The sequence below is a fragment of the Oncorhynchus gorbuscha genome, linkage group LG23, assembly GCF_021184085.1.
Source record: "Oncorhynchus gorbuscha isolate QuinsamMale2020 ecotype Even-year linkage group LG23, OgorEven_v1.0, whole genome shotgun sequence".
NCBI classification, from domain to species: domain Eukaryota; kingdom Metazoa; phylum Chordata; class Actinopteri; order Salmoniformes; family Salmonidae; genus Oncorhynchus; species Oncorhynchus gorbuscha.
Genome location: NC_060195.1, coordinates 51,405,203 through 51,420,522, shown reverse-complemented (window position 1 = coordinate 51,420,522; position 15,320 = coordinate 51,405,203). Strand labels below are relative to the sequence as shown.

Sequence of the window (15,320 nt, the reverse complement as noted above, 5' to 3'; positions counted from 1 at the left end):
GGGGAGGGTGTCTCCATCCGTACGTTTGGCACACGCCATATCTCAGATGGCACTGGCTGGATTTTTGAGAAACTTCGGTGAATGATGCATCTTGCCATAGAGATTCAGCATTTACAAAATTACACTGATTGGCCCAAGGTGTGAGTTTAGTAATTAACTGAAATGTGTTGGTCACATGTGATATTCCAATTGGCTGGGGGGGGTTGTGTTGCTGCATCATTCGTGGGGAACGACATGTTTACTGTTGCCTTGAACTTTGTGACAGGATGGCATCTGTCAACGTCTGCGCTGTGCACATGCGTTTCAATTGTGGATAGTGTTCCAATGATTACAGAGGCCAGATTGACTACCATTCCAACTGCACTAAGGGTGCCTAATGATTTGACCATGAACAAAGTACCTCATAATTACATAACTGACAACTACAAATACTAGATTAGACGAGTCGTTATTATAGTGATATGGTTCGACCGACGAGGTTGAGAAGCCTTTCGGTCAACAGCCGTGTTTTCCATGTTCTCCAGTGCTCTACACACTCCAGGGTTGTAATCACTAGAAAACCAAACTGAATAAAACGGACCAAAATGGGGAGGGACTACCTGAACAATAAGAAACACCTGCTTTCATTGCAAAATGTTGCACTGGTATGTACTAATGATACGGACCAGTGCACCATAGCCTACTGCTGGAGTATATCTGCAGCATGCCTTTCCTCCCTTCCCCCCAGTGTATGGTCGTGTGGTAAAGGTCTATAGATGCTGCTGGTGGTAGGAGCAGGGGTGGGGGGGCATGCAGAGTTCAGGGATGAAATTGAGATGGGCAATTTCACACCCAGCAGATGCCTGCGCTACTAACCCGCAGTGACAGGTGGGGGATACTAATTGGCATCGCACATAGGGTCAGGGCCTATAAAATGGTGGTATCCCGAAGGCACCCTATTCCCTTTATAGTGCACTACTTTTGACCAGAGCACCATGGGTTCTAGTCAAAAGTGGAGCTCTATATAGGGTACCATTTGGGATGCCTACACACTTCCCCAGACTCAGATGATCCCATGGAGAGAGAGAAGGGTGTACAGTGGGAGGGAAAGATGGATGGGAGTATTGGTGGTGGGGGGGAACACAAATTGGCAGCGCATATACTGTTACAGTTAATTAAAACTCATGGTGTGTTTGTATTTGTAGTAATTATAACTACCCTAGGCGGGAGGGAGCTGTAGGTGGAAGGAAGCCAGGGAGAGGTAGGCGGGACCAAGGGCTGGAGGGGAAAAGTAGGTGAGAGGTGGGAGAGTTAGGTATAAGGAGTGAGTAATAATATAATAATATATGCCATTTAGCAGACGCTTTTATCCAAAGCGACTTACAGTCATGTGTGCATACATTCTACGTATGGGTGGTCCCGGGGATCGAACCCACTACCCTGGCGTTACAAGCGCCATGCTCTACCAACTGAGCTACAGAAGGACCACTGAGTGAGGGAGGAAGGCAGGGAGAGGTAGGCGGGACCAAGGGCGAGAGGGAAAAAGTAGGTGGGTGGTTTGGAGGGAGAGGTAGGAGTGATATGGTGGAGGGATATGGAGGTAGGAGTGATATGGTGGAGGGATATGGAGGTAGGAGTGATATGGTGGAGGGATATGGAGGTAGGAGTGATATGGTGGAGGGATATGGAGGTAGGAGTGATATGGTGGAGGGATATGGAGGTAGGAGTGATATGGTGGAGGCATAGGGAGGTAGGAGTGATATGGTGGAGGCATAGGGAGGTAGGAGTGATATGGTGGAGGCATAGGGAGGTAGGAGTGATATGGTGGAGGGAAGGAATGAGCGTGTGTTCTTCGGGTGACTCAGGGATTCTAACCTGTTATACTTCCATTTGTCATTGTTTAATAAAGACTAATGCAATTCAACGTTTACATTCATTAACTGATGAAATGAGACTAATTTATTGTTTCTGCTAGACAGGCTTTACTCATAGAAACACAAACTCTCTCTGGGGGGTTGCTCTGTCTTGCTGTGCCTCTCTCCCTCTATTCCCAATACACGAGTGTTGGCTTGGTCATTCTGGCGTGTGTGTATGCTGACGGTAGAAATAAAAGGTGTGCTTACTCCACTTGAGTGGCTTGTGTGAGTCATCGCTCTTGGGATCTAATTCACTTCCTGTTGCGCGAGGCAACCTTGGGCTTATATTTAGAACCAGAAGGCCAACATCACTAGAGAGCCTACATACAGTACCTACCTAGCTAGCTACCTACCTCTGGGTCATGTTCATTAGGGCATGCATAATTTTAAAACGCTTTGCAAAGGAAAACAAACATTTGTATTTCTCATTGGACAAGTCCAGGTAGTCCGTCCCTGTTTCAGTCCATTTCATGTTTTTTTCTTCCTTATGAACATGGCCCTGGAGAGGAGCTGCCACGACATCTCTAAGCCTTCAGAGGCTCTTGAGTTCAGCCCTACAGGTGGATATCTGTCACCAGGGGAAACTCTATCCCAACCAGAAAACAATATTTTGTATGCATTCTGTCCTCGCTTGGTTGTCATGCTCGCACAAGGTGTCTCCCCAATTACTCTCTTACTCCTGTGGTCCTGTGGGGCTTGTAATTAAATTAATTTTTGATAAAAAGTGGCATATTATAGAAAGATGACAGAAATGCACAGGGTAGAGGAAAAGGTATATGCCAAACCGACGTGCATGAATTGGGTTATGCGAGAATATACTAAGCCACTCTTGAAGGGCAGTTGACGTTGATGAAAAAAAACCTTAAGCTGGAATATGGTGCCATTTCAACGCATATGGAGGACTGATGTCTTGTTTATAAGCACCACTTCATAGTTTGAGAGTGATTTTACTAATACAGCATTTTCCTTCTATGAATTGTGAATGATAGAAAAGGCCCATAACACAACCCAACACTGTAACCTTAGACACACTGGCCTGCGTCAGCCATGTCTCCCATATTACAGATTTCCGGGTCTGTCCCAAATGGCACCCTATTGCACTACTTTTGACCGGAGCCCTATGGGGGTATGTAGTACGCTAAATACGGAATGATATGCCATTTGGTACGCATCTGTGCTCATCCATTTGCTGAGTGTGTTGGAAATGGGCTTTGATGAATAGATCGGCTCCTGCTCTCCCTCCAACTCATCCCTCCATCCCTCCCTCCACCATATTATCCCCCTTGGTCTGGGCTATGGATTTACATCACTCTGAAACATTCGACACCTGACACGCTATCAATGAGGGTCGGCTCTCAGGCTTAGGTGAATCGTGGCCGGTGCGTAAGAGAGAATTGCATGGCTATAGAGTTAAGCATGTACTCAAAACATAAAGGTAAACAAAGGAGGCAGAGTTTTAAAAAATGAATGTTTTTAAAAATGAATTCCATGTTCTAAAGAATTCTTTTTAAAGTTCAAAGTTTGTGGTTTTTCTGGTTTGAGTGTTCGGAGTACCTGCTAAGGCTCCCTTGTGTGACTGGTGATTTTTAGAATATCAATTGAAATTCTTGAGTTTGATTAAAGGCATCTAACATGTGATCATTGCAGTGCCTTCAGAAAGTATTCATACCACTTGACATTTTCCACACTTTGTGTTAAAGCCTGAAATTGTTCAATTGAGATTTTGTCAATTTAGCCTCAAGTAAATAATGAAACGTTGAATTTGGTTTAAATAATGCAAAAACAAAGTGTTGGAGAAGAACGTAAAAGTGCAATATGTGCTATGTAAGAAAGCTAACGTTTCAGCTCCTTGCTCAGAACATGAGAACATATGAAAGCTGGTGGTTCCTTTTAACATGAGTTTTCAATATTCCCAGGTAAGACGTTTTAGGTTGTAGTTATTATAGGAATTATAGGACTATTTCCCTTGAACATTTGAATTTCATTAACCTTTGACTATTGGATGTTCTTATAGGCAATTTAGTATTGCCAGTGTAACAGTATAGCTTCCGTTCCTCTAGTTAGCGCGCGCTAACTAGCTAGGCATTTTACTTCGGTTACACCAGCCTCATCTCGGGAGTTGATAGGCTTGAAGTCATAAACAGCGCAATGCTTGACGCACAACGAAGAGCTGCTGGCAAAACACACAAAAGTGCTGTTTGAATGAATGTTTACGCGCCTACCACCGCTCAGTCAGATGCTTGTATGCTCAGTCAGATTATATGCAACGCAGGACACGCTAGATAATATCTAGTATCATCATATCATATCATCAACCATGTGTAGTTAACTAGTGATTATGATTGATTGTCTTTTATAAGATAAGTTTAATGCTAGCTAGCAACTTACGCATTCGCGTAACCAGGCTCCTTGTGGAGTGCAACGAGAGAGAGGCAGGTCGTTATTGCGTTGGACTTGTTAACTGTAAGGTTGCAAGATTGGTTCCCCCGAGCTGACAAGGTGATCATTTGTCATTCTGCCCCTGAACAAGTCAGTTAACCCACCGTTCCTAGGCCGTCATTGAAAATAAGAATGTGTTCTTAACTGACTTGCCTAGTTAAATAAAAGTATTAAAAATAATATATATTTTTTTAAATCGGCAAATCGTCGCCCAAAAATAACGATTTCCAATTGTTTTGATAACTTGAAATCGGCCCTAATTAATCGGCCATTCCGATTTAACCGATTTAATAGTACAGGTGCATCAAAGCGGGGGCCGAGAGACTGAAATACAGCTTCTATCTCAAGGCCAACAGACTGTTAAACAGCCATCACTAACATTGAGTTGCATACTGACTCATCTCTAACCACCATAATAATAAAAAAATGATGTAATAAATGTATCAGTAGCCACTTTAAACAATGCCACTTTATATAATGTTTACATACCCTACATTACTCATCTCGTATGTAAATACTGTACTCAATACCATCTACTGCATCTTGCTTATGCCGTTCGGCCATCACTTGTGTGTATAAGATAGTTGTTGTCAAATTGTCAGGTTAGATTACTTGTTAGATATTACTGCATGGTCGGAACTAGATGCACAAGCATTTCGCTACACTTGCATTAACATCTGCTAACATGTGTATGTGACAAATAAAATTTGATTTGATAAGATTAAATTCTGCTTGTCCGCTTTCAACAGACACTGGCAGATGATTTCACCTTTCAGCAGGACAATAACCAAAAACTCAAGGCCAAATCCACATGAGATGCTTACCAAGATGACATTGAATGTTCCTGAGTGGCCTAGTTACAGTTTTGACTTAAATCTGCTTGACAATCTATGGAAAGACTTGAAAATGGCTGTCTAGCAATGATCAACAACCAATTTGACAGAGCTTGATGAATTAAAATAATAATAATGTGCAAATATTGTGTAATCCAGGTTGGAGACTTAGGCATACTGGAGGTCGTGTGCAGCCCTCCTTGGCCAGGTCCTTCAGTATGCCTTTTAAAGAGGACTTCTCTGTGGAGCTGCTCAGAATCTCGGAGGTATGCAAGGAAACACTCGTACCCATTTTTGCCCTATCATTTTCAGGGAAAAAACCCCTTCAAGAAGTAACTAGCATCTAGCTAACAGATTGGAACTGAATCCCATGGGGATTTGGGTGTTTGTTTCTAAACAACAGTATACAGTGCATTTGGAAAGTATTCAGACACCTTGACTAGTTCCACATTTTGTTACGTTACAGCCTTATTCTAAAATTGATTAAGTAAATGTTTTCCTCATCAATCTACATACATTACCCCATAATGACAAAGCGAAAACAGTTTTTTATAATATAAAAAAAAAAAAATTATAAATAGAAAACGACTTGAAATTGAGCTCAGGTGCATCCTGTTAACTTTGATCATCCTTGATGTTTCTACAACTTTATTGGAGTCCACCTGTGGTAAATTCAGTTGATTGGACATGATTTGGAAAGGCACACACCGTCTATATAAGGTCCCACAGTTGACCGTGCATATCAGAGCGGAAACCAAGCCATGAGGTTGAAGTAATTGTCCGTAAAGCTCCGAGACAGGATTGTGTTGAGACACAGATCTGGGGAAGGGTACCAAAACATGTCTGCATCATTGAAGGTCCACAAGAACACAGTGGCCTTTATTTTTAAATGGAAGAAGTTTAGGAAGGGCCTAGGCGGTTCCAGAGCTGGCCGCCCGGCCAAACTGGGCAATCGGGGGAGAAGGGCCTTGTTCAGGGAGGTGACCAAGTTCCTCTGTGGGGGGACTGGGGAACTTGTCTGGATCAAGGGAAAGATCAAGGGAAAGATGAATGGAGCAAAGTTCAGAGGTCCTTAAACCTGCTCCCGTATGCTCAGGACCTCAGACTGTGGTGCAGGTTCGTTCACCTTCCAACAGGACAACGACGCACACAACCAAGACAACGTAGGAGTGGCTTCGGGACAAGTCTCTGACTGTCCTTGTGTGGCCCAGCAAGAGCCCGGACTTGAACCCGATCGGACATCTCAGGAGAAACCTGAAAATGGCTGTGCAGCGACACTCCCCAGAGCTTGAGAGGAACTGCAGAGGAGAATGGGAGAAACTCTCCAAATACAAGTGTGCCAAGCTTGTAGCGTCATACCCAAGTAGACTCCAGGCTAGAACAAAGTACTGAGTAAAGGGTCTGATTTACTTATGTAAATGCAAGATTTCATTTATTCGATTTTTTAAAAAGTAAGCCATTTTAGAAAAAGGCAGTAACGTAACAAAATGTGGAATAAGTCAAGGGGTCTTTCCGAATGCACTGTAGATAGGCTAGCAATTGTTGTTCATTTTCTCTCTCGAAATGGCTATTTTTCTCTAGTTGCTGCTTGACGTTGGCTAGTATTTATTTTACAATTATTTTCCTCCTAGAAGGTGTCAGTGACAAATAGGCCAATCTACAACTGGTACGCAAGTGTCTGAAATGGACTCCGAGTGCTCATGACAGTTAGGCTTATTTGTCAGGAATATTGCCTCAGTCCTTTACCTCAGCCGGTCAACAAAGAGATTGTGTGTGTGTGTGTGTGTGTGTGTGTGTGTGTGTGTGTGTGTGTGTGTGTGTGTGTGTGTGTGTGTGTGTGTGTGTGTGTGTGTGTGTGTGTGTGTGTGTGTGTGTGTGTGTGTGTGTGTGTGTGTGTGTGTGTGTGATTAGATTAGTGCAGCTCAACAGGGTGGGTTTCATGTCTCAGCAGGTCACAGATGATCAGATTAACTGGAGTAGGCAGGGCTCACTGGATTACCAGCCCAACCTACTGGGCTACAGCATAGACCTGGGAGGCAAGAGAGTTGTAAGAGCATTGCAGACACACACACAAATCCTATTTCTATGTTGACAGGCAAGCAGAACACACACACACACAAATCTGTAACTTACATGCACAAAAAAACTTGCCCTCGCTCTTCGGTCTGGACGCTCCCTCATAACTTGTCCACAACAATACATTGTTACACAGTCCTTTTTCAACAAGCACATAAGTTAGACATGCTTTTAGTCAGAAAGACTGTGTGATTATTTCTGCTGTATCTCAAGGTTCATCATTTGTATTAAGTGCCACCCTGCTATTTTCAAGCTGTGTTCTTTCACAGAAACGGTGTGTGTGTGCTCAATGTTCCAGGCAGCACCTCACTCTGAATACACTCTCATTGATGTTACAGTCAAAGAATTAGAATAAGTTGATCTATTTCTGATTCATACACAGTACTGCCTGCCACACTTTTATACAATGCCCTCTCCCCAGATGGAGATGTGTGTTTTTGGGAGTGTGTGTGTTCTGTGTGTGGGCCCGTGGTAGAGGGACCCCTGCTGAGGAGTGTCCCTACACAGATGACACTGTCTGCGTCTGAGAGAACAGGAGGGGGGTATTATCACCTATCTCGCTCGCTCTCCCTCGCTCCCTCCCTCCCTCTTTCTCGCTCCTCTCTCCTCTGTAGTGGAAAGCCAGGAGGCTTAGGAGGCTCTTTGCCACACTCCTGGGGTAATCTCAGGCGTGTCAGCCGTAGCACCGCTCGCCCATCTCTAGGATTACGGGTGTTCAAACAAAGGCATATGTAATTACCGCCGAGACAACACTGTAATCTAGTAGGCAGCGCGTGAATGCAACGGGAGACGTGTGTGTGACAAAAAGCAAAAACAGGCCTTTGTTCCATAATTTATTTTTGTTAATGGTGGCTCTCATTTGTGTTGTCGCATAATAGCCTTATTATGAGACTCGCCAGACATGTAGGCCAATACAAAATGGGCAAGTTTTGTTACAGATGTATCTACTGTTTTTCTTCGATTTGTACCTTTGACTATTTCTATGGTGTAAGAAACTCTTACGTTAAAGGAAACGCTAATAGGTATAGTTCATCTTCTCAAATGTCACGATTAAAAGCCATAGGATATAATTTCACTATTTTAAAGTACACCATTTCAATTAGTGCTTATTTCCTTTTAGAAGACCTATGTGTGTGGAGTTGAATGCCTCAACATGAGAGCCATTTGCAGCTATGGTGCCCAGTACTGCTCACGGATGTCATGGCACCTTGAGTAGTATTCATGGCTAAGGTGAACCTGTTACAGTGGGCTTGAGTGGAATAGGGCACCGGAAAGGGACATTACTACCCCTAAGGAGGATGAAGGGACCTCCTGTCTGTGTGCATCCAGCAACGAGAACCCTTCTGCTTTCTTCCAGAGTGGTGTCAGGACCTGCTTTTTCTGGACCTTAACGTGTTCCGTAAGTGCCCATCCTGTTGGGTTCTCATTGCACGAGGTTTCGCTTAAATGTCACACCTGACTGGGAATAAGGAGACCGAGAGATGGAGAGCGAGACCTAGAGAGAGAAAGACGAAGAGAGGGAGAGTGACTGAGAGGAAAAGAGGCCACCAGGTCAGTGGAGACACAAGCCCCTCTGATATGGTGTAAAGGGATTACAGATATTCCCTGCTTCTTGTCAGAGAAATTAGTGTCAGTTCTCACAGTGAGAGAAGTCGTCGCCGGGGAGAAGGACAAACGGATAAAGAGAAAGGACTTTGTGTTGTCAGTTTCTCCAGGAGGTGCCGTCATCTCAGGAGTTGTGGTGGATGTCTCTAACGCAAAGGCATGAAGAAATAATGTTTAGCGCATTAACTGTAACATACAGAGAGAAGCCTCGCCCGCGGCGTTCCACTATGTCTCACCAGTTCCTCGTTTTTTTTTTTCCCCCCCACGACTCTTCTCCCTTGATTAAACTGGCATTAGGTCTTATTGGCCTTCTCGTCTGTCACTCTTCTCCAAAAGGCCATCGATCCTGGCTGTCGAGCTGTCAGGATGGTGATAATGTCATAATGTGGGTTTCAGCTATGCGAACCCTGTACAGTGCCTTTCTCCTGAGGGTGAATGAGTAGCTTGTGTCTGACCCTAGTCACACAAAGAGAGCGAGAACCCCACCACTTCCCTCCATAACTAAAGCCCCCATTCTCATTCACCAACATAATCTCCCTCCCCGAAGTCATGTATATCTAATTTAATTTAATTTGTCACATGCCTTGTAAACAACAAGTCTAGACTAATAGTGAAATGCTTACTTACAGGTCATTATATTAAACAATACAGAATTAAATAGAAGATACAAAATGTTATAAGACATAAATAGTTACATAAGAAATAAATACACAGTGAATAATGAATAACAATAACAAGTAGCCTCCCGGGTGGCGCAGTGGTTAAGGGCGCTGTACTGCAGCGCCAGCTGTGCCATCAGAGTCCCTGGGTTCGCGCCCAGGCTCTGTCGTAACCGGCCGCGACCGGGAGGTCCGTGGGGCGACGCACAATTGGCCTAGCGTCGTCCGGGTTAGGGAGGGCTTGGTCGGTAGGGATGTCCTTGTCTCATCGCGCACCAGCGACTCCTGTGGGGGGCCGGGCGCAGTGCGTGCTAACCAAGTTTGCCAGGTGCACGGTGTACCCTCTGACACATTGGTGCGGCTGGCTTCCAGGTTGGATGCGCGCTATTTTAAGAAGCAGTACGTCTGGTTGGGTTGTGTATCGGAGGACGCATGACTTTCAACCTTAGTCTCTCGAGCCCGTCTGGGAGTTGTAGCGATGAGATGAGATAGTATGACTTTCAACCTTAGTCTCTCGAGCCCGTATGGGAGTTGTAGCGATGAGATGAGATAGTAGCTACTGCAACAATTCGACACCACGAAATTGGGGAGAAAAGGGGGGTAAAAAAAAACAAAAAAAAACAATAACAGGTAAAAATAACATGGCTATACATAGGGACTAGAAAATAACATGGCTATACATAGGGAGTAGAAAATAACATGGCTATACATAGGGAGTAGAAAATAACATGGCTATACATAGGGAGTAGAAAATAACATGGCTATACATAGGGAGTAGAAAATAACATGGCTATACATAGGGAGTAGAAAATAACATGGCTATACATAGGGAGTAGAAAATAACATGGCTATACATAGGGAGTAGAAAATAACATGGCTATATACAAGGAGTACCAGAACCGATTTATGTATGCGAGCAAGAGTTTGAATGATGGACTGGGAGGGGGTTTTTGAACCCCTACCACCCACATAACGAGAGGGGCCGCTATGCCACCCAGCCTTCCCTGAATTAGGGTCTAGCTTTACTTTTGAAATTTTTTTTTGCACCTCTGTCGGCTCAAGTGATGGTGAACCTCGGGCGAGGCAGAATAGAGTTCCATTGAAAGGAAAATGCAAATGGCCAGCGGAGGCCTCAACTGAATCACCGTTCTGCGGCCCTCTGTGCTGTGCCACCCACAGACACGCAGTCATCACTGTCTCGATTCAGTGCACAGCTGATTGAGAAGGTGGGGGGGTCGGAGGTATTTTTTTTTCTAGGCAGGGGGGGGGGGCATGCCAGTACAGCAGCAGTCAGCCACAGTGTTGCCTTAAGGATATATGTTTTTCCCTACTCACCAAGGCCTCTTCGAGGGCAGCTGTGTCGTTCTGGTTTTGGTAATGTAGCACAATGCAAAAGTGAAAAGAAGGTCGACGACATCCGATCCTCGTTTGCTAAGTCAAACGACACCGCTGGTTCTGCTCACACTGCCCTACCCTGTGCTCTGACCTCTTTCTCCCCTTTCTCTCCAGATGAAATCTCGCGTCTTGTGACGGCCGGCCGCCCAACAACCTGCCCGCTTGACCCTATCCCCTCCTCTCTTCTCCAGACCATTTCCGGAGACCTTCTCCCTTACCTCACCTCGCTCATCAACTCATCCCTGACCGCTGGCTACGTCCCTTCCGTCTTCAAGAGAGCGAGAGTTGCACCCCTTCTGAAAAAACCTACACTCGATCCCTCCGATGTCAACAATTACAGACCAGTATCCCTTCTTTCTTTTCTCTCCAAAACTCTTGAACGTGCCGTCCTTGGCCAGCTCTCCCGCTATCTCTCTCTGAATGACCTTCTTGATCCAAATCAGTCAGGTTTCAAGACTAGTCATTCAACTGAGACTGCTCTCCTCTGTATCACGGAGGCGCTCCGCACTGCTAAAGCTAACTCTCTCTCCTCTGCTCTCATCCTTCTAGATCTATCGGCTGCCTTCGATACTGTGAATCATCAGATCCTCCTCTCCACCCTCTCCGAGTTGGGCATCTCCGGCGCGGCCCACGCTTGGATTGCGTCCTACCTGACAGGTCGCTCCTACCAGGTGGCGTGGCGAGAATCTGTCTCCTCACCACGCGCTCTCACCACTGGTGTCCCCCAGGGCTCTGTTCTTGGCCCTCTCCTATTCTCGCTATACACCAAGTCACTTGGCTCTGTCATAACCTCACATGGTCTCTCCTATCATTGCTATGCAGACGACACACAATTAATCTTCTCCTTTCCCCCTTCTGATGACCAGGTGGCGAATCGCATCTCTGCATGTCTGGCAGACATATCAGTGTGGATGACGGCTCACCACCTCAAGCTGAACCTCGGCAAGACGGAGCTGCTCTTCCTCCCGGGGAAGGACTGCCCGTTCCATGATCTCGCCATCACGGTTGACAACTCCATTGTGTCCTCCTCCCAGAGCGCCAAGAACCTTGGCGTGATCCTGGACAACACCCTGTCGTTCTCAACCAACATCAAGGCGGTGGCCCGTTCCTGTAGGTTCATGCTCTACAACATCCGCAGAGTATGACCCTGCCTCACACAGGAAGCGGCGCAGGTCCTAATCCAGGCACTTGTCATCTCCCGTCTGGATTACTGCAACTCGCTGTTGGCTGGGCTCCCTGCCTGTGTCATTAAACCCCTTCAACTCATCCAGAACGCCGCAGCCCGTCTGGTGTTCAACCTTCCCAAGTTCTCTCACGTCACCCCGCTCCTCCGTTCTCTCCACTGGCTTCCAGTTGAAGCTCGCATCCGCTACAAGACCATGGTGCTTGCCTACGGAGCTGTGAGGGGAACGGCACCTCAGTACCTCCAGGCTCTGATCAGGCCCTACACCCAAACAAGGGCACTGCGTTCATCCACCTCTGGCCTGCTCGCCTCCCTACCACTGAGGAAGTACAGCTCCCGCTCAGCCCAGACAAAACTGTTCGCTGCTCTGGCCCCCCAATGGTGGAACAAACTCCCTCACGACGCCAGGACAGCGGAGTCAATCACCACCTTCCGGAGACACCTGAAACCCCACCTCTTTAAGGAATACCTAGGATAGGATAAGTAATCCCTCTCACCCCCCCCTTAAGATTTAGATGCACTATTGTAAAGTGACTGTTCCACTGGATGTCATAAGGTGAATGCACCAATTTGTAAGTCGCTCTGGATAAGAGCGTCTGCTAAATGACTTAAATGTAAATGTAAATGTAACAATGCTATAGCTACAGCAGGCATCATACAGTGTTCTCGTAGTCTTGCTTGCCCCAAACTCACAGCAGCTGTGGGAAGAGACTAACTAGGCTAGTTTATTATTGAGATTCTTGAGGGAAACAACTTTGGCTCCATTTGACTACCCCAATATGACAAGGGAAAAGTGCTACCATGATTGAATGACTTGTCATGATTCGATCACAACATGCATGTGAAACCCCAAATTTCTCGGTGTTAAAGACTTTGGATTCACATGGGCAATTAATAGGTGTAATTAGCCTCCAAGGGGACGGGCCTAAATGGGTTAAGTGAGCATAATCCTAATCTGTTCATGAAATTACAGACGTTCATCTGCGTCCCCCTGGGATTAATCTAATGTACAGGGGCTGTTCATAGAAACTCAGTTGGTTAGGGAAGGGTGACCGCTAACTGGGTAGAAAAAGGAAGGTTTAGTCTCCCAAGAGCCATCATTTTAAAAGTGGGTGGCAAGAAAGCTCGGTCCTGTGGTTAAATATGTAAAAAAACGGGCCAGCATTTATTAGTATTATACTCCCGGCCTCGTTGTCATCGCTTTTCAAACCCAGAAGAGATAATTATCTTCTTAACCCTATTATATTATTAGGCCTAGTATCACAAGTTAGCTAGATGCATAGATCCTTGACTTTGTGCTGAAATTTTGAGACAGACCCAGCTATCAGAAGGGATCCACTGTGTCATTACAGCTGAACGATGTAGCGTCTGAAATGGGCTTGTTTAACGGGGTAATCATGTGCCTCAGGTTTCAAAAGCCCCTTTTCATAAATGCGTGCTCCGATGCGATGGTGAGGATGAATAAATTCTTGCTCCATCAGTGTGGGTGGTTAAGACAACGGGCCTCTCTCTATTCTTCCGCTGGGCAAGATAACATCTGACTCGAGCTCTAATCACAGCCTCTCGCTCAGTTTTTCATCATCTGAGACAGGCAGCTTTTTAGCACTGTCATTGTTACACGAGGAACGCTCCGGGGCGCTCTCCGGCAGCTCTGCTCAGAAACGCTCCTCTAGTTGTCTCTTATCTGCAGAGTCAGTGGCACGACTCTCTGAACAGACCGACCCTGCTTGCGTCATCTCACGTGTACTTACTGCATAAGTGTTCTAGCCAGCATCGCTGTGACTTAGAGAGTCAGTGGGCTGTAAGTTAATTAGTACCTGAGTGAAAAGGACCCTGTGATTATCATTTAATAATGCTTGTTAAAATTTACACCGCTCCGTCAATGCTAATAAGCAGAAGTAAAGTAATGTGGAGGGAGAGCATATTGACCGCTGTGCCACACACTTATGAATATAACCCCCTCCTTTCTAACGTGTCAAATGAAACACTCTCCCCAAGTGCTTTTAAGGCAGCTTAACTCCTCCCTCAAATGGTGAGTAACGATGCTCTAAACTGGCACCGAATGCATTGAATCAATCACGACATTGGCAGCAAAATGTAACAAAGAAAGCATTGTTGTCATGTGGCTTGTTTCTAAGCAAGCAACCCAGGATTTTCTGAGTTTTTCCCTGACCACAGAAAATAGGCTATAACTAGGTTCTGGGGTTTGGTCAAGGTGTTCACGGCCCTACTCATGTGTGTGATTGTCAGGGGTCACAGCACTCTCTAATGCCCTTCAAGCCATCCTCACAGTCACAGGGAAGGCATCGAAAGCTCAGCCTCAGCAGCACCGCATCCCCCATCACTCTTCCCCTCCCAGCAGTCGCCATGGAGTCTGTCTGCCTAGAGCGGCATCAGTGAGAGAGGCTCTGATTGGTTTTGACACCTCTCAGGCTCTTGGCTGCGAGGCACAGCGATAACATTATTCTTTGGCTGGGGATGGAGTGGAGAGGAGGAGGAGGGATATCCTGCGCCAGTGGAGAAACTGAGAAGGAGTACAGTGCAGCACTGGCACGAACCATCTGTAGAAACTGAAAGGAGCGTAGAGTGCAGCCCTGTGGCACCCCATCCGACGGGTGACTTGACTTCCCCCACACTAAACCAAGACCTCTGTGCCCCTCCACTAGGGAGAATTATGTTCATATCCTGAAATATTAGTTATTTGAAGGATAGGCCTGATGTAAAAGGAACACAATCATGTTTTATCCACCGACACAAAAAAAATAACTCTGCATTAATCCCATGATGATAGATGACTATCAGTGTTTGTTTTTAACAGTGTAGCCTGCTTTGCCCCAGAATTGTCTTAGAGATGATTGTATGATGGGTTTAGTACTTATAATCATATTATATCTAGCTATAGCTAGTATCTTACATAAATAAGGCATACCTTCACACATACAGCTTTGTTGGGCTCAGTTCGGCCCTAGGTTGGCCTTCTATGTCCAACTTCATGTCCCAAATCAGTGTGAATGTCTGCTCTCAGTTTGATGCTCTCACTGGTGCTTTTTTATCACAGTGGGGTAAAAAACAAGCACTTTTCATCAGGTTTCTAATTTTGCCTCGGGAAGACAACACCCGGCTGACCAGCGTGATTACACGTTATTTGTTCTGCGGACTCCCCGGGGTCAAATAACCCCTCATTGAATAAAGGTCCGCTCATGTTCGTGGCCAGAACAATAATCTGGATATTGAA

General features: G+C 45.7%; 1 protein-coding gene across 17 annotated transcripts in view; it reads left to right on the top strand.

Moving 5' to 3' along the window:
- Nucleotides 1-15,320, top strand: part of LOC124010372 (muscleblind-like protein 2a) — an 81,732-nt gene that overhangs the window by 41,424 nt on the left and 24,988 nt on the right. The window contains exon 2 of one of the 17 annotated variants that reach the window (XM_046322758.1): nucleotides 5,327-5,433. The exons of the other annotated variants lie outside the window; for them this stretch is intronic. Within the exon in view, the coding sequence (XP_046178714.1) occupies nucleotides 5,386-5,433 (48 nt within the window). The 5' untranslated portion in view covers nucleotides 5,327-5,385. The remainder of the gene's footprint in view (nucleotides 1-5,326; nucleotides 5,434-15,320) is intronic. 17 annotated transcript variants of the gene reach the window in all.